General features: G+C 39.4%; 1 protein-coding gene across 1 annotated transcript in view; it reads left to right on the plus strand.

Moving 5' to 3' along the window:
• The window catches only part of FBN1 (fibrillin 1), a 408,253-nt gene that overhangs the window by 298,341 nt on the left and 84,258 nt on the right, over window positions 1-25,654 (plus strand). The window contains exons 23-31 of the mRNA XM_073623525.1: window positions 3,463-3,588; window positions 4,952-5,176; window positions 5,757-5,882; window positions 6,004-6,132; window positions 8,700-8,825; window positions 11,258-11,383; window positions 11,592-11,714; window positions 17,312-17,437; window positions 19,829-19,954. Of these exons, the coding sequence (XP_073479626.1) occupies window positions 3,463-3,588; window positions 4,952-5,176; window positions 5,757-5,882; window positions 6,004-6,132; window positions 8,700-8,825; window positions 11,258-11,383; window positions 11,592-11,714; window positions 17,312-17,437; window positions 19,829-19,954 (1,233 nt within the window). The remainder of the gene's footprint in view (window positions 1-3,462; window positions 3,589-4,951; window positions 5,177-5,756; window positions 5,883-6,003; window positions 6,133-8,699; window positions 8,826-11,257; window positions 11,384-11,591; window positions 11,715-17,311; window positions 17,438-19,828; window positions 19,955-25,654) is intronic.

Consider the following 25,654-nt stretch of genomic DNA (forward strand, 5'->3'; position numbering starts at 1 on the left):
AAATTCCTACCTGATCCCCTGAGAGGTAATCGGATTTTCCTTGGATCAACTTTACCTATAAATGTTAGTACCCAGTTATATTATGTACATTTAGGCAAGAATCCAGGCCTTTTTTAAAGCAATCTTCTGAGCTGGCCAGAACCACCTCTGGAGGGAGTCTATTCCACATTTTCACAGCTCTTACTGTGAAGAAACATTTTCATATTTGGAGATGAAATCTCTTTTCCTCTAGACGTAAAGAGTGCCCCCTTGTCCTCTGTGATGACCTTAAAGTGAATAACTTAATAACAAGTTCACTATATGAACCACTTATGTATTTGTACATGTTCAACATATCCCCCCTTAATCTCCTCTTCTCAAGAGAGAATACATTCAGTTCCTCTAATCTTTACTCATAGCTCAGCTCTTCCATGCCTCTAATCAGTTTGGTTGCCATTCTCTGCACTTGCTCCAGTTCCCCGATATCCTTTTTGAGAACTGGTGCCCAAAACTGAACTGCATATTCCAGATGAGGTCTTACTAATGATTTGTACAGGGGCAAAATGATATCTCTCTCTCTGGATTCCATACCTCTCTTAAGAAAAGACTTTGCTCACTTTGGAAACCGAAGCTTGGAATTGCATGCTATTATTAAGCCTATGATCCACCAAAACCCCCAGATCCTTCTCCACTATGGATTCCCCCAGTTGTACGCCCCGTAGTATGTATGATGCATGCATATTCTTAGCCCCCAAGTGCATAATTCAACATTAAACCTCATTTGCCATATAGTTGCCCAATTAAACAGTGCATTGAGGTTGGCATGTAAGGATGTTATTCCACTGCATAGCTTGGTCTCATCTGCAAAGACTGAAATGGTACTTTTAATCCCAGACTCTATATTATTTATAAATATATTAAAAAGTAAGGGTCCCAACACTAAATCTTGGGGTACACCACTGATAACCTTAGACCATTCAGAGCCTGGTGTATACAAGCTGAATATCGGGAGACATTGACCAGTTCAAAAATAACCAGCCTGTGTGTATGTCGGTCAGTCTGACAGAAGCCGGCTGCTCGGCTGCCTTCTGTCAGATGAGCATGCTGGAAAACCAGCAGCCGACCGACTCCTGATCAGCACTCTCAGTCAATAGCAGAGAGCGCTGATCGGAGTGTTTTCCCCCTGTCAGAACACAACAGCTCAGCAGGGGAGATTGCTGCACTAACTTTGCACAGTTAGTATAGCAGCTGGGTTGAACAAAAAAAAACTCATGGTGTGTACCAGGCTTTAGTCTTGTGCTCTGATCAGGGACCCGGAAGCATTGCTTGTACGGGTAAGGTAATTTGTTCATAAACGACCTGAGGATGGATGAGGTAAACAGTTCAATCTCTGTATTTGCGGACAATACTAAGCTAAGCAGGGCGATAACTTCTCCGCAGGATGTGGAAACCTTGCAAACAGATCTGAACAAATTAATGGGGTGGGCAACTACATGGCAAATGTGGTTCAATGTAGAAAAATGTAAAATAATGCATTTGGGTGGCAAAAATATGATTGCAATCTATACACTGGGGGGAGAACCTCTGGGGGAATCTAGGATGGACCTAGGGGTCCTAGTAGATGATAGGCTCAGCAATGACATGCAATGCCAAGCTGCTGCTAACAAAGCAAACAGAATATTGGTATGCATTAAAAAGGGGATCAACTCCAGAGATAAAACGATAATTCTCCCGCTCTACAAGACTCTGGTCCGGCCGCACCTGGAATATGCTGTCCAGTTCTGGGCACCTGTCCTCAGGAAGGATGTACTGGAAATAGAGCGAGTACAAAGAAGGGCAACAAAGCTAATAAAGGGTCTGGAGGATATTAGTTATGAGGAAAGGTTGAGAGCACCGAACTTATTCTCTCCGGAGAAGAGACGCTTGAGAAGGGATATACAAATATACAAATACTGTACTGGTGACCCCACAATAGGGATAAAACTTTTTTGCAGAAGGGAGTTTAAGACTCATGGCCATTCATTAAAATTAGAAGAAAAGAGGTCTAACCTTAAACTACGTAGAGGGTTCTTTACTGTAAGAGTGGCAAGGATGTGGAATTCCCGTTCACAGGCGGTGATCTCAGCGGGGGGGGGGGGGCATTGATAGTATCAAGAAACTATTAGATAAGCACCTGAACGACCACAACATACAGGGATATACAATGTAATACTGACATATAATCACACACATAGGTTGGTCTTGATGGACTTGTGTCTTTTTTCAACCTCACCTACTATGTAACTATATGTAACTATGTAACTATGTATTAGAGCCCTTTCTTTTCTCTTTATTCTTCCATCTTAGGAAGAGTGTTGACAAAACATTAGGCTTATATGTAGTATAGGTCTTACTTAAAAACATGGACTCTTTTAAAGGATTGATTATTGTACTCCAACATTAATACATTTTCAGATGTCATTTAAAATATTCCTGATGTATGCACAAGCTGATGTGATCTCCTGTTTTCAATAAAAGAAAGAGACAATTGTGAGGTTGCAATGGCTAAATAGTTAAAATAACAGTGTGTGCCTGGTAACTACTGTGTGCTAGTCCGGTATTATTTTAGTCATTATATTTTGCCCCTAATTAACTGACAGGTGGCCCAGGCTTGGAAGACTGAGCATGATGATCTACTGTATACTTCCATTGACCTATGGGGAGGATAGCTCTGCCCTGATGTCAGATCCCCAGAGACCCTTGTTTTGTGCTTCAGAGGGTTTACTCCCTATGACCAAACACTTTGGCTTTTGGTCTTGTTTTGTGTTCACCATGACAAAGCTTAACACGCCTTGGTATGTTCTAGCCAATGTCAACACCAATAAAAAAGGGTGGTCCCATCCTTTTCCCACTCTTAATTAAAACTATGCAGGCATATGGAATTGTTAGCTATGTGTTAATGCCCCTTTCCAAAAGAAAATTATGTAATCATGTGTACTGTCTGGCTCCCAATATCCATGTCCTAACAAAGTAGAAATCTTCTCTGCTTTTCCAAATAACACCAAAAGTTCACTTGAATTGCACCACATAATGTTTAAAGAAACAACCTGTAATATTCATAATAACTACATGAACAAACCTATCTGAACTGAATACAGAGAAAGAATATTTTTTGTATTTACAGTTTCCAAGGTTTACTCTTAGTAAGCCAAATAAAATACAATTTGGACACGGTTCCCAAACTTAAAACTACAAACAACGGAACCCAGTAGATTTTTTTTCCTTTTAAAGTCTATCCAGACACAAGCTTCACTCATACATTTCTGAATGCTGGTATGTACCTCATATGGTCTCCTACATAAATATTTTTTGGCCCTTTAGTTTTCAGTGATGAGTTATACGCCTATTGGGAATTACTCCACACCCTTATTTGGAGAGCTCTTGAAAAATTTGTAATTGTTTACATTGTTTCAAAAATGAAAAATGCATTTGTTTTGGATGCAGATGTTGATGAATGTAAGGTGTTTCCTGGATTGTGCATCAACTCTCGATGTGTTAACACAATGGGATCCTTTACTTGCGAATGCCCCAATGGGATGACGCTTGATGCTTCTGGACGCTCATGTCTTGGTATGATATTACGCACTTTCACAAATTAATCATCTCCTTCAGAATTATTTGTTTAACATTTTTCAACGGTTTCCTAGTGAGGTTTCAAAGAATGATACAGGAGCTTGGATTACATACTGTATGTTAAATGAAAGATCAGTTATAATAGAAGTTTTTTGACATAAAAAATAGTAGGTGGATTTGCAATGTTTAACTGGTAACTAATTGATGAGTGAATCAATTTATAAAGCAAGCAAACCAGTCAATTGCAATTTCTTTATTTTGCAGAATGTTTGCATATACAGTAGATTACATAAACTTCTATTTATATATTTTTTCTATTTATAAAGAATCATTGCGAGTGCAAGCACCTGAATATTTGCATATAGATTGCACAGAGTCGTACAATTACTCAGACACGATTGATTATCCAGATTGGAGAATTGGGTGATTCTATGCAAATTATACAGATGTTCATGCCAAAAATTAGAAGAATGATAACCAGGGAACTAGTGATTTTGCTAATCATTACTATACGGGTAATAAATCAATACAAGTAGATAAATATAGAGAGATATCTTAATCAGATATTACAGTATATGTTGCTAATCAGCTGTTAGAATAAGCCTTAGGCCGGCTAATCATGGCAGGAACCAGCCGAGATTCAAACTGTTAATAGGCAGGCTGACTGTACTAAGTTGATTGATCAATCAACTTGGGTACAATCAGCCTGCTGAATTCTCTTGCGATTATCGCTAGCGGCTTCTATAGCTGCTAGCGATAATCACTGTCTTCTCCTGGCGGGAGCAGGCAATTGCTCGGTGGGAGGGATTCCCCTGTCAGCACAGTCTGTGTTGATGGGGGAATTGTGCAAATTACTTTCCTGCAACCCAAGGTTGCAGAAAATACATTTGCACTGTGTATGGTCTGTCTTACTTTTTATGCAACAATTATTGAAACATTTATTTATAGACTTACTTTACTGCAAAGTATATAGAAAAATATATTTACAATAGGTATAAAAGTCATGTATTGCATGCTGTACTAGAAATTCTTGTTAACACCATGGCCCTGCAGTGCTGGACAGGTATAATTTATACTCAGGACATTTGTATGTAGGTTCATCTAGCTTTTACCAGATTCTCACCATGTGCTCTAGTTTCCTATCACAACCCACAACATTCTGTTAGATTAATTATTCCACAACATTTTTTTTAAATAAAAAAATTTGCTTGCTTTGCTTTGCTAAATTTATACTTTAAATGTAAATGATATTGTTTCACAATAGTGTAATTGATTGGCAATTAGAAGGATTCACACTATAATTCACTTACTAGGGAAATGAGAAAAGATGTTTGAAATGTGGTTGTATTGTTTTCATCAGACATCCGCTTGGAGACTTGCTACCTAAAGCATGAGGATGAAGAGTGCTCTGCTCCTATTGCTGGACGCCACCGGATGGATGCCTGTTGCTGTTCTGTTGGGGCTGCCTGGGGCTTTGACTGCGAGCAGTGTCCCCCGAAAGGAACCACAGAATTTGAGACCCTTTGTCCAAGAGGACCTGGCTTTGCTTCTAAAGAAATAACCCCCGGAAAAATATTTTCAAAAGGTAACTGTTAGTTCAAAGGGACTGTTTAGTCACTTTGTGTATATGGAAGAAACACAAAGGGGTTGATTTGCTAAAACTGGAGAGTGCAAAATCTGGTGCATAGAAATCAATCACCTTCCAGGCTTTAGTCAAAGCTTAATTGAACTAGCTGACGTTAGAAGCTGATTGGCTACCATGCACAGCTGCAGCAGATTTTGCACTCTCCAGTAAAACCCCAAACTGTACCAGTGTACTGTAATTGATTAGTTTGAACCAGTGGCAGTCAATTTATTAGTTAGATCGAGTTGAAGTCTCTCAATATGTGCCACTAGTGAGTGCTCTTTAAGTATATGTGCACCATTCACTGCTACTGTTTTCTGGATTTCCATTGACAGTTGACAAAGAGAAATTATTTTCCATAGTTTTTTTTTACTCACATATGATACATTACATTCTTGATTGTAACTGACTTCAGAATTTTATCTTCCATGTGACACGCCTGTCTTACTCTAATTTCTGTAAACTTTTTGTTAATATAAACTGTAATCTAGCCATAGACATGGAAGAAAAGTTTCTATTATAATATTTCCATTTCTTGTAGATATTAATGAATGTAAGATGATCCCAAGCTTATGCAAGTATGGAAAATGCAGAAACACTATTGGCAGCTTCAAGTGCCGATGTGACAGTGGCTTCGCTCTGGATGCAGAAGAAAGGAACTGCACAGGTAAATGTTGATATATATATATATATATATATATATATATATATATATATATATATATATTGCAATGGATCTTAAACATGATGTGTTTGTTGCTGATTGTAACCTTGTCTGGCCTTTATAGATATTGATGAATGCAGGATATCACCAGATGTGTGTGGACAAGGCAACTGCATCAATACACCAGGAGACTTTGAGTGTGACTGCTTCGAAGGATACGAGAGTGGATTTATGATGATGAAGAACTGCATGGGTAGGTGGTGATTTAATTCTGCACAATTATTTGGGTAGGATAAGAAAAAAAAAATAGCGGTGTTCTGGATACTTTTTTGCATACACATTTACACACATTTTTTATGCGTTTTCCTTATTTTTTTGACACTTGTAACATTTTTGGTTTCATTAGGACAATGTGCATTTTGATTCTTTGTCATGCATCTTGATGCATTCTGGATGAATAAACAGCAGCAGGATGTACTTTTGTTTATAGCACTTGAACTGACCGCACATGTATGAACTAGGGCCATTGGAATACATGACAAACACTGTGCATGCCTTCTGGATGTGGTTTAAAATACAATGGAAAACATCTGGTGTGAACCAGCTCTCAGAGGACTATAAAATATTATTGAATATCCAATGCAATTTAAACACGTTCACATGATTTTGGCAAGGTTTAGTGAACCCAGCAGGAAGTCCCAAACATAGCACCAAACCCTCAAACTCTATGGGAGGCAAATCTTGTAATTTTTTTCTGCCCTTTTTCAAGGCTAATTTTCAAGCTGGTTTGAAAAAATGGCATGGGTAGCTGTACAATTGGAAAGAAAATAATATTTTTTTAATATCATTCAGTGGGGAGAGGGTCTTTTTATGTGGCCTAAAGAGCAACAGATATTTTTAGTAACATGTTTGGGGAATGCCTTAAGGCCTGGTTCACACCTGTGTATTTTTTAGTGCGTTTTCAGTTTTGCAGAAACGCACTACTGTCCATTTAACATGGTTTCCTATGGCTGTAGTTCACATCTGTGCATTTTATGGAAAGGGCCAGGGACTTTTTTTTGGTTTTTGGTTCCATAGACTTCAATGAATCAAAAACGTGTATTGAAGAATGCAAAATGCACCTGGAATATGCAAATTGCAACCTGCATAGGTGTGAATCAGGCCTAAAAATAACAAACATGTTATACTTACCTGCTCTGTTGCAGTGGTTTTGAACAGAGCAGCCTGGATCCTCTTCTTCTCGGGTCCCTCTTTTGTGTTTCTGGCCCCTTCCTCCTGTTCAGCGCCCCCACAGCATGCAGCTTGCTGTGGGGGCACCCAAGCTGAGTCACAGCTCCCTGTGCCCATTCAGGCAAGTAGCCCCGACCTGTGTCTCAGCCAATCAGGAAGGAGAATCTCAGATGGCAGATGGTAAATATTAGGAGGGCTGAGGGGGGCTTCTGCACACAGAAGGCTTTTTATCTTAATGCATAGGATGCATTAAGATAAAAAAAACCTTCTGCCTTTACAATCACTTTAAGGTAAATTTTACGGAACAGTACAATGTAGTTCTTTAAAAGAGACATTTACAAAAAAAAATTGTAAAAGTACATAAACACCTTGGTTTATGTACTTTTACCTTATTGTAAAGGGGGGCTTCCAGATTGCTATAAAGTCCCCCCAACAACAACCCCAAAATCCTCTTGTGGACTTCATGTAGGGAAGAGGCTCTTGTCTCTCAACACTGGATCAAGGTGCTTTGCAAAAATAGGCTCTCTTCCCTATTCAAGGCACTCCCCCCCCCCCCCCGCACCCCCAACGTTGACAGTACATATTTGAAAGAAAAAAAGTGACTTAGGGTTTCCTTTAAAATTCATACCAGAACTTTTTACTAGGCATGCAGTTAGTGGTTGGGTGGCCAGGAATGGAAGGGAACGTGCCATACAGCCTTAAGAGGGTTCCAAGTGCAGTAAAGCTTTGCCAGATACCTTCTCCCTATGTTGAGGGACAAGGTCCTCTTCCCTGCATCCTGTCCCCCAAAAGGGATGTGGATGTTGGTGGGGAAAAAGGGGGGGGGGGGGCGGAACTTATATGAATCTGAAAGTCTCTTTTAAAAAAATTTTCAAGCAGAGCAGGGTTCCCAATAAAATGTCAGAAGTAAATAAAGGCATCCACACTGTGAAAATGTCCATTATTGCCGAACAAAAAAAAAACCTTGTAAACAATGTCTCACAATGTAGATCTAATATTAGTGACATCACTGACCTGCCAAGGAATTGTGCTTCCCTGCAACCACAACACACTCTTGTCAAAATGACTGAATCTCAGACATCTCAGGCACTGTTGCAATGTAAACACAGTGCAGGGGATATAGTCATGACCAGATTTGGTTAATGACCTCACCCTGGATCACTCACTGCTTTATTTACATTATAGAAGCAGGGGATCCGGGCAGGCGAACTAGCTAAATATTGTCGGTTTGTTCAACAGTTTGCCGACCCGCAAATGTGAGCTCGACCAAAACCTGGCCTTGTGTAATTACCGATGGCTTTTCTTTTATAGATGTGTTCTGTTATCATAAGTGCATGGATAATGTTGTCCTAGACAGAAAGATAAAAGTTAATTCTTTTTACGGATAGAGAAAGACAAATGCTCCCTATTTTCATATCCCGTATTGTGTTATCATGGGAATGTCAGCTTGTTATGAAAAAGGATGTTGTATACTTGCTCTGTTATATCCCTGTAATTCTTTGATTTCTTTATTATATTCTGTTTTCATACACATGTTTATTATATTGTTTTCTTTTGGTAATCGCATGACTTGAAACATCTGTATTTCAGATATTGATGAATGCCAGCAGAATCCACTCCTCTGTCGTGGTGGGAACTGCCTCAACACAGAGGGAAGTTTTAAATGTGAATGTCCTGATGGGCATGAGGTCACACCTGATGGCACGGCTTGCTTAGGTATGTTACAAATACTGACATATCCGTCTTAATCTTTGCCATTGCACTTTCTGCCCATTTAAATCTAATACAATTATATTTAGACTGAATTAAGTACTATATAACTTTGTAGAAATAAGTGCGCTAGCAAGCTTGTGCCCAGTAGCAGTGTCATCATTACTAACCTTTTTATTAATTACACTGTACTAAAGATGGCTAACATTTCAATTCCTTTAAACCAGTATCTGGGAATTGTTGTCATTTGTGTTAGCCATTTTTTGATTCAAATACAGGACTAGGGTAGAACATATGTCTCCAAAACTTTATAACCAAGCTGCTAGGCCAGCCAAACGACCTCAATAATATACCTGATAATAACCAGCACACAGACACTTTTAGATTGAAAATGTGCCCTAGCAGCCTTGTATTAACATATAACCAAAATGTAACAAACATTCCTTTACAACAGAAACAAGTTAAAGGTTGCAGATCTTTGGAGGCACTAATACCCATAACCTGTTTGTATCTGCGGAACCACATACTCATTAGGTCTCAGCCGCAACACACCAGCTCGGGGACAAAATTCCAACTAGCAGCAGAGACCTCACTGTCCCAACTTCTCGGCTAACACACTGAGAACCAATATTCACCAGGGGATGGCATTCCAAAGATGGGTCCCCAGCATATATTAGCACTGCCATTTGTAATGCTTCCAAAGACCCCAACTTCCAGGCCACCATAATCAGAGAGCAACGCCGCTTCAGGTGAAACAATTCCCTTTCTGAAGGACAGGGTGCCGGTCCAGTCCGTGGCCTGGGCGTAGTAGAAAATATGGAAGGAAAATTGACCACACTCCCGACTTCAGAGAAAATGATCTTTAATGTATAAATTCACAAAATACATCACAAACCCATGATGCAGAGAGACAGCAGCATGGTTAACGTAAGCTTATGAGTAAGCAAATTTTTTTATGAAATGCGTTAACCATGCTGCTGTCTCTCTATATCGTGGATTGTGATGTCTTTTGTGAATTTTATACATTAAAGCTCATTTTCTCTCAAGTCGTGAGTGTGTTCAATTTTCCTGCCAGGCTACTATGACATTCGAACCTTGAACCAATCCGAAAATTTGGCGGTAGGTGGGTAGGAAGTTTCTTCTTAATCAGACGATTCCAAACTCATGTCTATTTCTCCACCCCTACCTGTCCACTCTGAAGCCCCTCCTGGATATTCAATTCCACCAATCTGGTAAGTGACTTCCCATTCCCCTTACCTACGATTAGCCATTTCCACCTTGCCTCCCGTGTTCACCCATCATGCAAGCCCTATGTCTATTTTATTTGTAATGCTCCATCCCTATCTGATTGATATTTTACAAGCTAGGTTAAACATTCAAATTGCCAGAACTGGTCAATCCAGACACTTTGTAAGTAGTTAAGCTGGCCATACCCGGTTAGATTTTTGCTTGAACATTTTTAGAAAAATCATTTGTCAGAAAATTCTTTATTGCCATCATTGAGTTAATGAATTTCATTTGAAAGCCCTTACATTTTCATCCAGACCTGCTATTTGAATGGAATCCCAGATTGATCGAACATTTTAAATGCAATTTACATTCTGCATCCTGCTTCTTTGAATATTCTAGTCTTTATTATGCAAAACCAGCATTGATTTTACTAACCATTAGAAAATTGAACAAACATTTGAATTCAATTTTACTGGTGTATGACCAGCTGAAGTAAAATTAAAAAATCTTTACTGTTTCAGACACCTAAACGTACCTCAAGAAAAAAATGTCATGGTGCCAACACAAATTAGACAAATATTTTATTGGTACTAACTTTTATGAAAATTAAGAGTATATAATACAAAAATGTCATGATTTAATAAAAGATTAATTAAAATGTAATCTACCTAAAACTGCATTACCCTCAAAATAGTAGCTGAAATCTGAATGGTCACTTGGGCTTCATGTACACACAGCCTACTTTGACCGCGGAAACACGCAAAACACGGCAATATCGCGGCACGATTTTGCCACGGTTTGCATTTTCCGGCGGTCGACGGTCAAAACGTTCCTATCCTGAAGGCAATTCTTCTGTGTACAGGAGAGGGAGATTAAGGGAGGTTGGAGCTCCCCTAACCGCAGCAGTTCCTAAACTCTGGTAAAAGCCTATGTCTACATTGAAACATAAGCTTTTATGAAGTTGAGTTTAGGAGCTTTAGCAAAAAAAAAACGCCAAAAGTTCATAAACTCAAGTTTAGGAGCTGTAGTGTACATGAAGCCTAAAAGCATCCTGTTCATAGTTTGCTGTGACCTAGAAAGAATTCACAGTGTACTGTCAGGTAGTTGTAATGATTGCTGTTTGTCTGCTAGTGATAGTGCCTATCAGGCAAAGATTCTAAGTTCAGACATTCATCTTTGATCTCTCTCATCTCATCTCATCTCTGTAGATATCAACGAGTGTGAGCTCAGCACTGACTTGTGCAGACATGGGCGATGTATAAACCTAATTGGAAGATACCAATGTACTTGTGAACCTGGATATAAACCATCAGATGATAAACTCTCATGTGTTGGTAAGTCTTTCTTATGATACTATTGTAAAAAAATGATAAAGTTAAATATTTTCTATATGATAGTAAATAAAATTGTGAGCGCTGTCATTATTTTAATTATTTACGGTAAAGATCATATTTTGCCCTATGTTCATACTCAGAATATGTAAGATAGTCATCCCCTGATTATTGTCTCTGTGTTTAATTAGATCATTGTTTAAATTTCTAGATGTTGATGAATGTGAAATTTTCAATGGCGGATGTGACACAAATTGTACAAACTCCCAAGGAAGTTATGAATGCAGTTGCATCGAAGGTTTTGCTTTAATGCCAGACCACAGGACCTGTACAGGTAAGTCTGATCTCATACCAACCACAAATAAAGAACAAAGCACTTCACTGTTTACTGCAGAACTGGGTTATCATTGACTAATCTACAGAATGTTGGTCAAATCCTAGTGAAGTATATACTGTATATTGGGGGGGGGCATAAATACATCCAGTACCCTTTACATTCTTAGCCTTTTTTTTAACAGGAAAACATTCTTACCATTTTATATACCTTTATTCATAAACACATGCTGTAGCTTACTATGTTTTTTTAAAAAACTGCTTTTGATACTGTTTATTTGCTTACTTATTTGCTGGCCCATTAGGTTCCTTCTTCAGTGTTTAAATAATTGTGTAAAGCTTGAAGAAGGGGTCCCAATAGCATTTTTGATAACCCAAGTTAGCCAATAAAGGTGTCACTTTTTTCCCTTTTAATACATTTTTAGGTGCAGTTTAGTGTTTGCATTATAGTTTACAAAGATATATTCAAATTTTAGCTTTGAAATGTACAACTTGGGTTAGACATACTCTACATGTACATCTCAAACGGTAAAAACATATTAGAACCAGGGGGAAAAAAAGGGGGGTAATTGGTATTGGGGTTGAGATCCCCTGGGAATTTCCTAGCTATGGACCACTCCAGAGGGGAGTTCATGAAGAGTAGATCCTGAGTAGTATATATATATTTTTTTTTAAATCGACTTTTTTATAGGTTATGTAATATACAATGTTTGCCAATAAGACTCTAGGTTAGCATAATATGAAACTGAATTGTTATTGTCACATTATGAAAGTATACTCTTGACCATTATGCTAGAACATTATACAAATAAAGAAAGAAAAACAAAAAAGGGAATTGTTACAAGAGCCAGTCACCAGCATGCTTCTCTATCGCAGAACTGAAAGTTGGGGGGTATACTGCCAACTGGTGCATGGGAGCTCCGGTTTGTCTACAGTTCAGCCCCCCCCCCCCCCGTTTTTGTCTCTCCAAAGTCCAGCCCCCTACATAATTTTGTTTTGTCTCTCCAAAGTCCAGCTCCATCCCCCCTTTTTTTGTCTCTCCAAAGTTCACCCTCCCCTCCCTCTTTCAAGTCCAGCATCCAACACCTCCCCCCATCCCCGTTTTTTGCCTCTCTAAAGTTCACCTCCCCCACATTTTTTGTCTCTTTAATGTCCAGCCAAAGAACCCATCCCCCCCTCGGTTTTTTGTCTCTCCAAAGTCCACCCTCAGCAACCCCCTGCCAATTTTTTTTTGTCTCTCCAAAGTCCAGCCATCCTCAGACCCCACCATACATCCTCTGTTCCTTGTTTCTCTAAAGCCCAGCCTTCCTTACACCTTCCCCCTTCTGTTTTTTCTCTCTCTCTAAAGTCTAGCCCCCTTGCCTCCCTCCCTTTTTTGGCTTTTTATAGTCCACGCCATCTTCCCCCACTGCCCTCCTTCCTGTTTTTTTTTCTCTCTCTAAAGTCTTGCCTGGATTAAGCTCTGCCCTACCCCTCCATTTCCTCCTCTTGCATCTCTCTCTGTCGCCACGTCATGGATACCACTGGTCCTTGATGTTCATAGTAGGCACTGGCACTGGCAAAACAGTTAGCAGAACCCTTCCTCCATAAACTGCACAAAACTTCTGAGCAGAGCAACATCCCACAATTAGAGCAGAATATGGCTTAGGGAACAATAGTGCAGTTGCAGCAGCTGGCTTTGTGTTTGGCTTCCAGAGAAGTGTGTACAGCAGGCTGTATCTGGGGGAGCCCTGTGTGGCAGTGCAGGGAGCTGGAGCTTAGTGTGCCAAGCAGCCTGGAGGGGTATGGCTGAAATCTTGGGTCCACAGCCCACCCCAGTACCCCCCTAGATTTGGTCCTGCTCTATTGACCACTAAATGGCAGGATAGAAATAAAACTATGGTTTAAGGGAGACCACTTTTATTCAAACCCTGTGCATTAATTGACTAACAGGTACAAGACTTCGAATTTAAGAAATTATTTTTATTGTGTTTTATAAAGGGGATTCTTTATTCCACTTATTTGAATCTAGTGATGAGTAAACATCTTCATATTTTTTTTTTAAGCTAGGCATTAACATTGTTATGTCAGTACCCATATGTATTCCCAATGTTTTTGATGTTAGGTTAACGATTGTAGGGGAACAGGAACCATACATTCCTTACAAACACTCACATGTGACAGCTGTGAAGTAACTATAGCTGTCTGCGGATGTTCTATGATGTTTTATCTAAAAATAGACTCAAAAGGCAAAACTTTTAGTTTTTGATAGAGTAGAGAGTAATTACAGCACCTTTCAAGTTTTATTATTGCTGCCTGAGCGCCCGTTAGGAAGATTCACCCCATCTTTTTGTCCCATTTATCATCATCATTGAGAGTGAATGTATTAGAACATCGTTTTCCTCTGACGGGACTTTTAAGGGCAAAAACATGTATAGTTTATTGGTATCAAAAAATTAAAATCATGACAGAACAACATATATAAATACTGAAAAGAAAATGAAGGATGCTACAAAAAAACTGAGAGTGAAAGTGAAGGAAAATCCAAAATTTTGTGTTGCCGCCAAAACAGGAATAGAGGAGAAATCTTCCAATGGAGGAACTAGTTACAGTATAGTGATTCTGGTGACACTCCGGTACACCCTCACTTTGGATGGACTTCCTCTCACTTCTTGCTTTGGCTTTTGGACAGAAAGAGAAAGCAAGATCTCCCCAATTCCCCAATGGGACACAGGTGAAAAAAAAATAAAGTGTTTTCTAAGCCTGTCCTGTGGTCTCACTGACAGAGTACGTTCTATAGGTAACCTCACCATAGGCGTGCACACAGGGTGTGTCTGGTGTGCCTGGGCACACCCTAATCACACTGTGCTGCGCAGATTTCCCCTGCTGCTTGGCTTCAGAGAAGGGAACTGGGGAATCTTTGTCCTCAGTCCCTTTCTCTGTTTCAAAAGTGAGACATCAGGGCTCTGTTTAAACCCCTGTTATTTTACCAAAGCCCCCAAATGAGGCTTCTAAAAAATTGTGAAAAAAAAATGGTAAACTATTGTAAAAAAATAATAAAATAGTAAAAAAGTTATAATAATTAAAAATACCATACACTACTGACACCGTTCATTGCTCTACTGCTATAAAATATATATATATATATACACACACACACACACACACACACACGTGTGTGTTGGAGGTGCACTGTGCACACCTATGAACCTCACATATACACAAGTGGAGCGTGTCAGCATTGTGGCCTGATTTTCACAAAACGTTACCAGTTGGTAGGATTTAAAGTGGAATACCAGGCACCACCTAACTAATTTTAAATGTGCTCCCTTCCCCCTCCTAACACCTACTGTATGCTGACAAATCTGTGTAAGAAAGAACTGTATACTTACCTATTTTCAGACCACTCTGGTCTCATGATTTCCCCTGCATCAGCCAACTGGGCCATTAAAGGGCGGGTGGGTGACACCACTGCTGTCAGGCTTTCCAGCTATTGTCAAGCACCCATCCCTCTCCCCTGCAGCCAGCACTGGCTGACACAGGGGAGATCACATGACTGGCTGAAATTAGGTAAGTAAACAGATCTTTCTTATACAAATTGATGAGAATAATTGTTAGGAGGAAGAGGGAGCATTTTTAAGATTAGTTAAGTGGTGCCTGCAATTTCACTTTAAGGATGGGTTTAGGAAGCAGCTCTATAGTAGATCCTAAATTTACAGAATATCACTCCCAGACATTATCATGGTACTAATCTTAGTAAACAAGCTATAAATGGTTCAAGCAACAAATACCACCCCCTTGTTAAATTAGAGCACTATTAAAAAAGTGAGAGACAGAATTTTATAAGAGTTGGTCTAAAGCCATAAAACCGATAAGATCCTAATTAAATATTATGGCATAACTATGCTATTACTCAGCAAAGGAAAGAAAACTTTTCCTAGACCTTTACTTAATTAAACCATTGGGTGACCCACTTTGGCGAGGGGTGAAGCAGTCAGTCAGTTTCCCGCCAAGATAAAGCCATCTACATAATAGTCTATTTACAAGAACATAGATTTATTGTGCAAATACTGACAAACTTTTCTCTATTTGGAATGGAATGTTGAAGCTAGAACAAAACAGGTCCCGAATGGTTTCTCGGTCTGACCACATGCAAGACAGGACATCTTTTATATAATCTGATCTTCAACACTGCAGTGCAGAAGTCAGTACTGGAGGGCCTGTGGGACTCAGGGACTTTCTTTGAATGTTAGACAGATGTTTTTTAAAGGGGACTTTCACTTACATTCTAAAAATCAAATGGCTTTCAAAGAGGGAGTAAAGTTTCTAAAATCCTTACTCTTTTGCTAAGGCCCAAAAAACCCAGGCGGTTTACAATTTACTGAAAGTTATTTAGAATTTGGTGCGATTGCCATTTTTGTTTCTCTTGGGAATACATTGGACGCCTTCAGCTGCCATTGTGTTATGCTGGGTTTCAGGTGTATCCTTGCATCTTTATGGGCTGCCTCCAGACATACTAGCCCTTAATTTAGCCATTGCTATATACAGTATGCGCCAAGATGAAGGCTCTCATAGATTAGAGTAATGGCGCGTACACATGGTGGGACTTTTCGGCTACAAAAGTCCGACAGCCCTTCCGACAGATTTTCGGCAAACTTTTGGCAGGCTTTTGGCGGACTTGCGGCGGACTTTCTAACGAACGGACTTGCCTACATACAATCACACAAAAGTCCGCCGGATTCGTACGTGATGACGTACACTGGACTAAAATAAGGAAGTTGATAGCCAGTAGCCAATAGCTGCCCTAGCGCTGGTTTTTGTCCTAGCATACAGACGAGCGGATTTTTCGACCGGACTCGAGTCCGTTGGAAAGATTTGAAGCATGTTCCAAATCTAAAGTATGTCAACCGAAAAAGTCCACTGCAGGTCCGATGAAGCCCACACACGGTCGAATTGTCCGCCGGATTTGGTCCGTCGCCCCAGTCCGGTCGAAAAGTCCGACCGTGTGTACACGGCATTAGGGACCACACTTCACAGAGGGGCCTTGACAAGACTTCCACATAAATTTGCAAATGTTGGGCAGCCAAAACCTCTGTTTTTAATGCAAATTATTAGACAATATTATGTATTTTTTTCTTGCTAGCTGGTAAGCATGCTGGGAAATACATTTTGTTTTGTTTTTTCTGTGCAAAGCCCTTTTATGTGCACTTTACTTTTAAAGCTTGTTATAAATTGGGGCAGTTGCCATTTTTGTTTAGTTTCCAACTTATCAACCTGAAGAAAAAGCCGAAGCAGTACCCGCCCCAGAATCATTAAAATTACTAAACATTGGGGGAGATTTACTAAAACTGGAGCACTCAGAATCTGGTGCAGTTCTGAATGGTAGCCAATCAGCCTTTAATTTCACCTTTTCAATGAAGCTTTGACAATTAAACCTGGAAGCTGATTGGTTTTTATGTAGAAGTGCACCAGATTTTGCACTCCATCTGCTTATAATGCGTTTTTAAATGTACTTATTTTTAATGTGTCTAACTTGCAGAAATGTTTCATAAGTAATTAAAGTACTGTATTATAGTAATTCAGTTGTTTTACAGTTTTCTTCTACCTGTTTCTCTTTAGATATTGATGAGTGTGAAACAAATCCCAATATTTGTGATGGAGGACAGTGCACAAACATACCCGGAGAGTACCGCTGCCTCTGCTTTGATGGTTACATGGCATCTGTTGATATGAAGACCTGTCTAGGTAATTTACAGTTTCAGATATGCTTGAATATGAATAAAGCAAAAAGTACATGAATTAGTTGGTTGTGGACAGTACGCATTCTTCCGATGTTACAGCATATTCAAGGGACAGTTCTGTATGTCTTAGTTTAAACTTGGAGAACAGTTTACTGTGATAGAAAGTGTATTCCATTAGCAAATTATGTGTTCTGTTAATATGTGCTTTCAACTACTGTATATACACATTTAAAGGATCAGTTACAGTTTAAAGGAAATCAACATGTTCTTAATAGATGCAGTATATGTGATAGTGCTCATCCGAAAGCAGAAAAAAATATTTTTTACACACTACAACTCAAATAAATTACCTTTAATGACTACTATCCTAGGGCAAAAAAATTGCTGCTGTTTATAGCTTCATTGATGCCGGATACTACAGCCCACGCTCTTTTTCCAGCACTGTGGTTCAGCGTTATGGCTTTCATACAGTGAAGTTCACCCTCACCTTCCTTACCCCTTGCATGTTCACAAAACACCTTTTATTGTGTTCACAGAATACAAGGCATTCGGTGAATGGACAAGGATAGATCCTGTTGTTTACCTGCCCTCCTTTTCTATTGTCCACTCACAAAATGTCTTGTACTCTATACAAAATAACAGACAAGACAAGACATTTTGTGAATGGGCAATAGTAGAGGAAAAGAAGGGTGAATGACAGGATCCCTTCACTGTATGGGGGCTGGAGCTCTCAGCCATAGCACTAGAATAGCACTAGAAGAAAAGCATGGGCTGATTATTACAGTATACAGCAGTGATGCAGACCTAAGATAATCCTTAGAGGTAATTTATTAGAAGAGTGATTTCAGAAAATCTATTAGACTTGTTGCGTGTATGAAAAAAAAATTCCTAGAACTCCACTTAATATAAATAGTTTTATCAACGTCTCATTATTTTTTATTAATCATTTTCAATCACATACACATGGGGCAGCCACGTGTATTCATTACATTTGCAGACTTTCTGCAACACAGTGGTTGTGCCTTCCTATTCTTTACCCTTAATTTAATTCTATTAATCTGCTGATATATCCTAAAAAGATGTGTTGGAGCTGATTTACTAAAGCAACTAAACCATTGTAGGGTAAACCATTGTGATGCACTTATTTGTCCCCACACACAGTGATTGTGAAGCCTGAACCTATTTACTGTAGCTGATTATACACTGATATTCAATGTGTTGTTCTAGTTTGCAATGTGCATTGAACATCTCAATTATGCTGATTATGTGCCTTTATTTCCTATGAGGCGCACTATGGAATGTGAAAATTAACATTTTACTTAAAAATAAATAGAAACAAATAATGTGACTAACCTGCTAAGAAAACAAATGTGCATATTACAAGCTAAAAAACATGTCAAATTTATACATATCTGAGAGTCACTCTTCTGGGAATTAAACTCCGGGGCCCCCTGCAGCGCTCACTGGTTCCTCCTGTTAATCTCCACTCATTACATTATACTGCACATGGAGGAACAAAAGAACACTGCTCAAGAGATAAGTAAAGATACTTTGGGTTGTTTTGGGATTTTTCCCCAAAGCTTAAGAGCTTAGTAAATGAGGTGAAGCCCTACTGACTTCAATCATCCAATCACGTGCAAGCAATAATACTGTTTTTTTTACTTGCACGTGCTTGGATGTATTTTGCTAAGTTAATTTTAAGTATTTTCTCCAAGCTAAGGGAAAATTTTCCCTATTTGCCCTTAGTAATGAGTACCCTGTGCAATGGATGCGTTTAACTCCATGGAGAAGCGCAGATATTTCGTACATCTCCATGCAGACAGTCCCATTGATGCCAATTGGAACACAATGGCTGCACGGGACACAACCGCTGCTCCCAAAATGACATCTGCATTTAGGGCTGTGCACCACACGGATGTCATATTGGATGCAGTGGTCATGTCCCTGCAGCCACTGTGTCCCAATGGATATCCATGGACTTACCTGCAAAGGGATGTATGGAACACCTGTTGTCCCCGTGTCGGTCAACGTGGTCCTTGCACTGGGTATAAAAGGATACTTCCTGTGTGAACAAGGCCTACATCAGTTTCTTTAGGTAAGTGACAGTCCTTTACGAAGAACACGGTAGCCTTTCAAAGCTAGTATACTACATTTTGTTGTTTTCCCTAGGCTCAGTATTTGTTTTACTGTTAAAGGGGGTTAGCAGCACTTGGCTAACATTTATGGCAGACAGTTAGTTAAAACTATAGATATAAGAGTGATCTCATAAAGACCTATCACTAAAAGGCTTGCCTGTTTGTGAAGTTGTGTCATCTCATGTCTTTGGAAGCCTGTGTTGTATACAGATGTGTATTTACCACTTCCCACCCGACATGACAAGTGTATTGTGTTTCAGATGTTGATGAGTGTGATCTCCATGATAACATCTGTCTGAGTGGAAGTTGTGAGAACACAAAAGGCTCGTTCATCTGCCACTGCAATCCTGGGTATTCTGGAAAGAAAGGACAAACTGGATGCACAGGTAAGAAGAATTTTAATATGAAAAAAATATGTAATGTTTGGCCGACATGGTTACATTTTACCTTCAGATAGTATGATGGAATCTGAGGCATGCATACTCAAAGTAATTAGACGTAGAAATGTTAGACGGCTAGATATTCTAGATATTATACTCCGTGTGTGAAATGTACCAGTGTTCACTATTTACATTGATCTGCATGATTTCAGTACTCCGGCACCCCAACTACCCTTAACCTGGCCATACATTAAGTGTTCCTCAAGAACCAGCTATAGTTCACTTAGTTTGTTGCCCTGTCGGCCACCTCCTGCCCAGATATACTTGAAAAATTGAAGGAGCCGGCTAGAAAAATTGTTGGCCACACATGCCTCCAGTCAGATGCAGGCACGGCTTGGGTATTTTGACAGCTGGCAGGGCCAACTGTGAGAATACAAAAGCCCCAGCAGGAGATTCATCCATTCATGCTGTTTAGCGTGGATGGAGGAATCTGTTAGGTAAACGTAACTGGAGCTTTTGTATCAGGCCAGAAGCTGGGACAAGCACCGATGTGCAAATGAATCAATCTTCCCTGGCATGCTGAAGAAGAGGAGTGCCTATGCTCAGATTTTATTTTTTATCTTCTACATGATGTTTGGAAACCTAAAGTGTTTTTGGCAGCAGTCAGACTGTGAATCATAGACTGATTCTTTGTGAGTCTTTTGTGTGTAGAGATTAAGCAGCTTTGATCCAGATGACAAAGATAAAGTGTCATGCACAATGGAGTATGTAGCTGCATTTAATGCAACTTTTTACATTGATCCAGTCAGTTATTTTCTCTGGTGGTATGTCTCTGTGTTTTGTTAGAAGGCCCCTGATGTATTTCCCATGTTTATATGAATTTAGGGAAGCAAATGCTGTAGGCAACAACTAAGGGGTAATTTACACCTGCAGCCCCTCTAAAAAGTGATTTGCGATAAGTTCACCTTCCAGAGGACAGTTGACAGGCAATATGATGCCTCCTCACTGCCTATTTTAACTCTGAAAAGCCTAGTCTGTACTACAACTGTGTTCATTGCATGCAAGTGTAGGGCGGTTGCGGCAGGATTCCATTCAATTTAATGGGTCAGGTTTGTCAGTAATACTGCTCGCCAAATGCGACATGGGGTACCACTCATTCCAGCTAGACATGTGCACTGCTGAAAAATTTGTTCGTTTTATTTGTTTTTTGTTTTTTTCCGTGTCATTCGTTATGATCGCAATTCTTAAATTCGTAAATTTGAAAATTCGTAAATTCAAAGATTCAAAAATCCAAAAATATGAAAAATTGAAAACCCGAAAATAAGAAAAAAAATCTGAAAATTCGAAAGAACAAAAATCTGAAATTTCTAAACTAATAACTAACTAACTAATAATAACTAACTATTAAATTATAGGTATTGGAATTTCCTTTCAAATTTGGCTGTTAGTGAACGTAACTAATACAAATTTAGCAGACGTTACGAATTGTCCGAAATAACGAATGCCGCATCTAAACAAATGAAACGTAACAATTATTAATAAATAATAAAAATAAAAAAGTTTTATTATTATTATTGTTATTTATTATTATTAATTTGTTACGTTCCATTCGTTTAGATAGGGCATTCATTATTTCGGATAATTCGTAACTTTGGATAAATTCGTATTCGTTACATTCACTAACAGCCAAATTTGAAAGGAAATTCCAATACCTATAATTTAATAGTTAGTTGTTATTTCACATTTTCGAATTTTCAGGTTTTCTCATTTACAATTTACAAATTTACGAATTTTCAAATTTACAAATATTTGGAAAAATTTGTTAAACGGGTTTTCATTAATTCGGGTGTTTCCGAATTAAAGAATTTGTCAAAATTCGTTAAAAACAGAATTTGTAACAAAACGGATTGCACATGTCTAGTTCCAGCCACTGTTGTAGCTTAAGTCCGTCAGGGGGTGGTAAAACCACAGCTTCACCACCTATTTTAACTGCCCCTGGTTAAAAGTGTGAACAAGGCTTAGATGCTAAAACAATCACATAAGGTTTATACACACACAAAAAAATGCAGCTGCAAAACTGACCTGTCTATACAGACTGCCAAATCAAGGTGCGATCTATGCGCACTGTAAAAATAATTAAGTCTGTGTGCTCATAGATCGATGAGCTTCAGCACTTCATCTACAATTTCCAAAAAACAAAGCTTTGTGGGAGCACAGAATAGTTTTCTCTTTGCTTCTTCTACCATGAAAACAAAATTGCGTGGAATGTTTGTTTCAGTATTACTAAGGCTTTGTTCACATGGGTGTATTTACGTTTACGTCTGTGCGAAGGATCGTGTTTGCATAGCTGTTCCATGCATCTGCCTGCAGGCATTACCTTTTACGTCTTTTAGGACGCAGTGGCCTGCACGGACACAGTTGCTGGTCCTGATTTGATAACCATGCCGGTGCGGGTGCGTGTCCCCGAACACAGACACTGTGCACCTGCACGGCTGTCAAATTGGAACCAGCAACTGTGTCCGTGCAGGCCAATGCATCCCAATAGACATTAATGTGACCGCCTGCACACAGATGCACAGAACATCTGTTTAATCTGTACGAACAAACGCGGCCCTTCGCAGAGATGTACACTTTAGTATGCCCGTGTGAATGAGGACTAAGTAAAGCTTCTTAAAGTCCCTAGTTCACCTTTCATGCACCTTTTCAACAAATCCCACCAGGATTTCCAGCATCCCCAGATCATTACATACCACTCCTTACAGAGGTTCTTCATTTTCCCTCCCTTTCCATAGCCTGTGCATGGCCTGTCTGAAAAAAACTCCAAGGTAGCTGGTCCAGATTGGCACAGTGTAAGTATGCATATTTCATACCTGAGGGACCACTGGGAAAGCTGGCAGTCACTGTAGTAGTCAGCGTTACTACAGTGATTGTCAACTTCCCCAGCAGTTCCTTAAAGGTTAAGTATAGCCAAAGCTATTTTGGCTATACTTCTCCTGTAGGTCACAGGAGAGCAGTTCATTCTGCAGTCCTGTGACCCATTTTCAGCCAACAGTGCAGCCAGTCCAGGCTCGGAAAAGATCCTGACCATATGGTCGGGATCCACCCAGATGCCTGGACCGGCACCTGGCTCAGCCTCTCAGCAATCCACTAAGAGCCTGCCCCTCCTGTCCCTCCACAGCCCAGCGTTCCAGTGAGCGCTGAAGGGGCAGAGTAGAGACTTGATGACTGACAATCACTGCTTTCTGCTCATAGCTGAGGGGAGAACTGAGCAATCAGCAGTGTTTGACTGCTCAGTTCTCACTGCAGAGCCAGCGGGGGACAGATGCAGCATTGGATCAATGCTACATCCACCTAGGTGAGTATAAATGTTTGTTTTTTTCTATGTCCATAATTCTCTTTTAAGTATGAGATATGCATACTTACATTGATCCAAGCTGACCCAATGTAAGTACGCAATTAAGATAATACCTGGAGTTCAGCTTTAGGGCCTAGATGCAACTGTTTTACCTGTAGATCTGACTAAACAGATCTACAGGTAAAATACTTACCTGTTTATGTGCAGATACATTTGTATATGCTACCTGAATTTCCTGAAAATATGATTGTGATCATTAGGCCACTAATGAGGAAGAAATTTCCTTCAATCAGTAAAGTACGATTTACCCATCTACAGGAGGCAATACCCAGCAGTAGCCTGTTCTGGCTCTTCCAGTTCTTTGGGTCAAAGAAAGTTGTCCTGTACGGCATATGCTTTGTCATTTGTATAAATGGCTTTGAGGGAACTGTGCAGTGCTGCTGGCCCTTGCATTGCTCACCCACTAAAAAACATTTACTAAAGTTTTGGATTGAATTTGTTTTTCAAAATGCCATGTCCTTGGTCTATTCCTGCAAAATCTTCAGTAGTTACTGCTTAGAATTTGCTGATGAATAAAATAGAAGTGGGTCTTTAAGTTAGCTGGAATGTAAAGATGTAACAAACGATGCCCAAAAGCTTCTTACTGATATGTCCTTTGGGCTTCATTTAGAGTCTAGCTAAATATTTGAACTCCCTTGTCATTGTGGATTGTTTCCATTATAACAAGTAAACATGTTTTATTTTCTTAATCACTTTTAGTATCCACCCATTATTATGGTGTGCATTCCCTTCCCACACAGATGGTTTTGGCCTTCTGGGTAGAATGTAGATAAGAGTTCAGACAGACTTTTGCTCACAGGCTGTACAGTGCTCCCTCTGCCTGTAGCAATCAACACAAGTACTTGTAGTACAAATACTACAGTTTGTTATTTAAAGATTGTAAGCACAAAAAAAACCCAAATTGAAATAAAGCGTTCTTTTTTTCTTGCTGTCTTACAAACTTTATGCTCAGTTGCATTTCCTTCAACTAAATTGTTCCCAGGGAGTTTATACTTGGGTAACTGACAGGAAGGAGATCAATCTAGAACTTACTTGCTGTGCCAATTTTAGCATGAATAAAATTTTCCTTGAGAAGAATGACTTTTGATTATAATAAACATCCTTTAACAGAGTAAACGAAACCGCATATCAAATCAACAATCCCTCAATAATTGGTATTTATATCCCTACAAAAAGGATCGGCTTGACATATTCTGTGAACTTGTTGGGGGGTACTTTTTTTTTACAATTGTTATCTATGTGTACATCTGTCCCCCCCCTGTCCCCCTTCACAAGATGTGAGTATGCTACTTCACACATCTGAAACTTCATTACTCAGTGGTGGCCGATGATGCATATAAACTGCCCCCTCCTACAGGAGACTCCATCCCCATGAGTAAGTTCTGGTGGACAGAGCAAAACTCATTGGAGGGAATGGCCTGGCAGGGGTGAGACTGCCACTTGTTCACACACAGCGGGTCTTGTTCTGATGTGTGGCTTCTGGGACCTTTAGCTGTTGTCCCCCTCCCCAGATTCCAGAGTTGCTGCTTATCAGCTGAGAGGTGCAGGTAATGCTGGACAGGCGCTTCACTAGCACCCTCTTTTTGGACATTGGGGTATATTTACCTGGAGGTACCAGAACTGAATTACACACCAGAACTACTTTTATTGAACTGCATTACACAGGAGCCTGATGCAGTTTGCTTTATGTAAGCCACTGCTGTCCAACCTATACAGAATTGCCAGAAGGAGTGGATAGTGAAGCTCCATGTAAAAATAATGTCACATTGTACAGTAAATATGTAGAGGAGATTCCATTCTAAACTCCTTTTTTAGAATAAAGATTTTTATATTATTGTTATTATATATATATAAATATTACATATTATATATAATATATATATATATATTGTTATTATATAGGATTTATATAGCACAGTTTACATCTTTTTGATAATTTGTGATTACTAGGATTTATGTAGCGCCAACAGTTTGCGCAGCACTTTACAATATAAAGGGAGACAATACAGCAAAATACAATTCAATACATGAGGGTTACATAGTTACATAGTTCCATAGTAGGCGAGGTTGAAAAAAGACACAAGTCCATCAAGTCAAACCTATGTGTGATTATATGTCAGGGTTAGGAGGGCCTTGCTTCTGGGAGCTTACAATCTAATAGGGATATGAGGGATGAACTGATGGAAGAAATAAAATATTCAGTTGTTAGCTGAAGGCAGGATAGGCTTTCCTAAAGAGATGAATTTTTAGGGATTACCTAAAAGTTGACAGAATAGGAGATAGACGGATAG

This window comes from Aquarana catesbeiana, linkage group LG03 (assembly GCF_042186555.1).
Source record: "Aquarana catesbeiana isolate 2022-GZ linkage group LG03, ASM4218655v1, whole genome shotgun sequence".
NCBI lineage: Eukaryota > Metazoa > Chordata > Amphibia > Anura > Ranidae > Aquarana > Aquarana catesbeiana.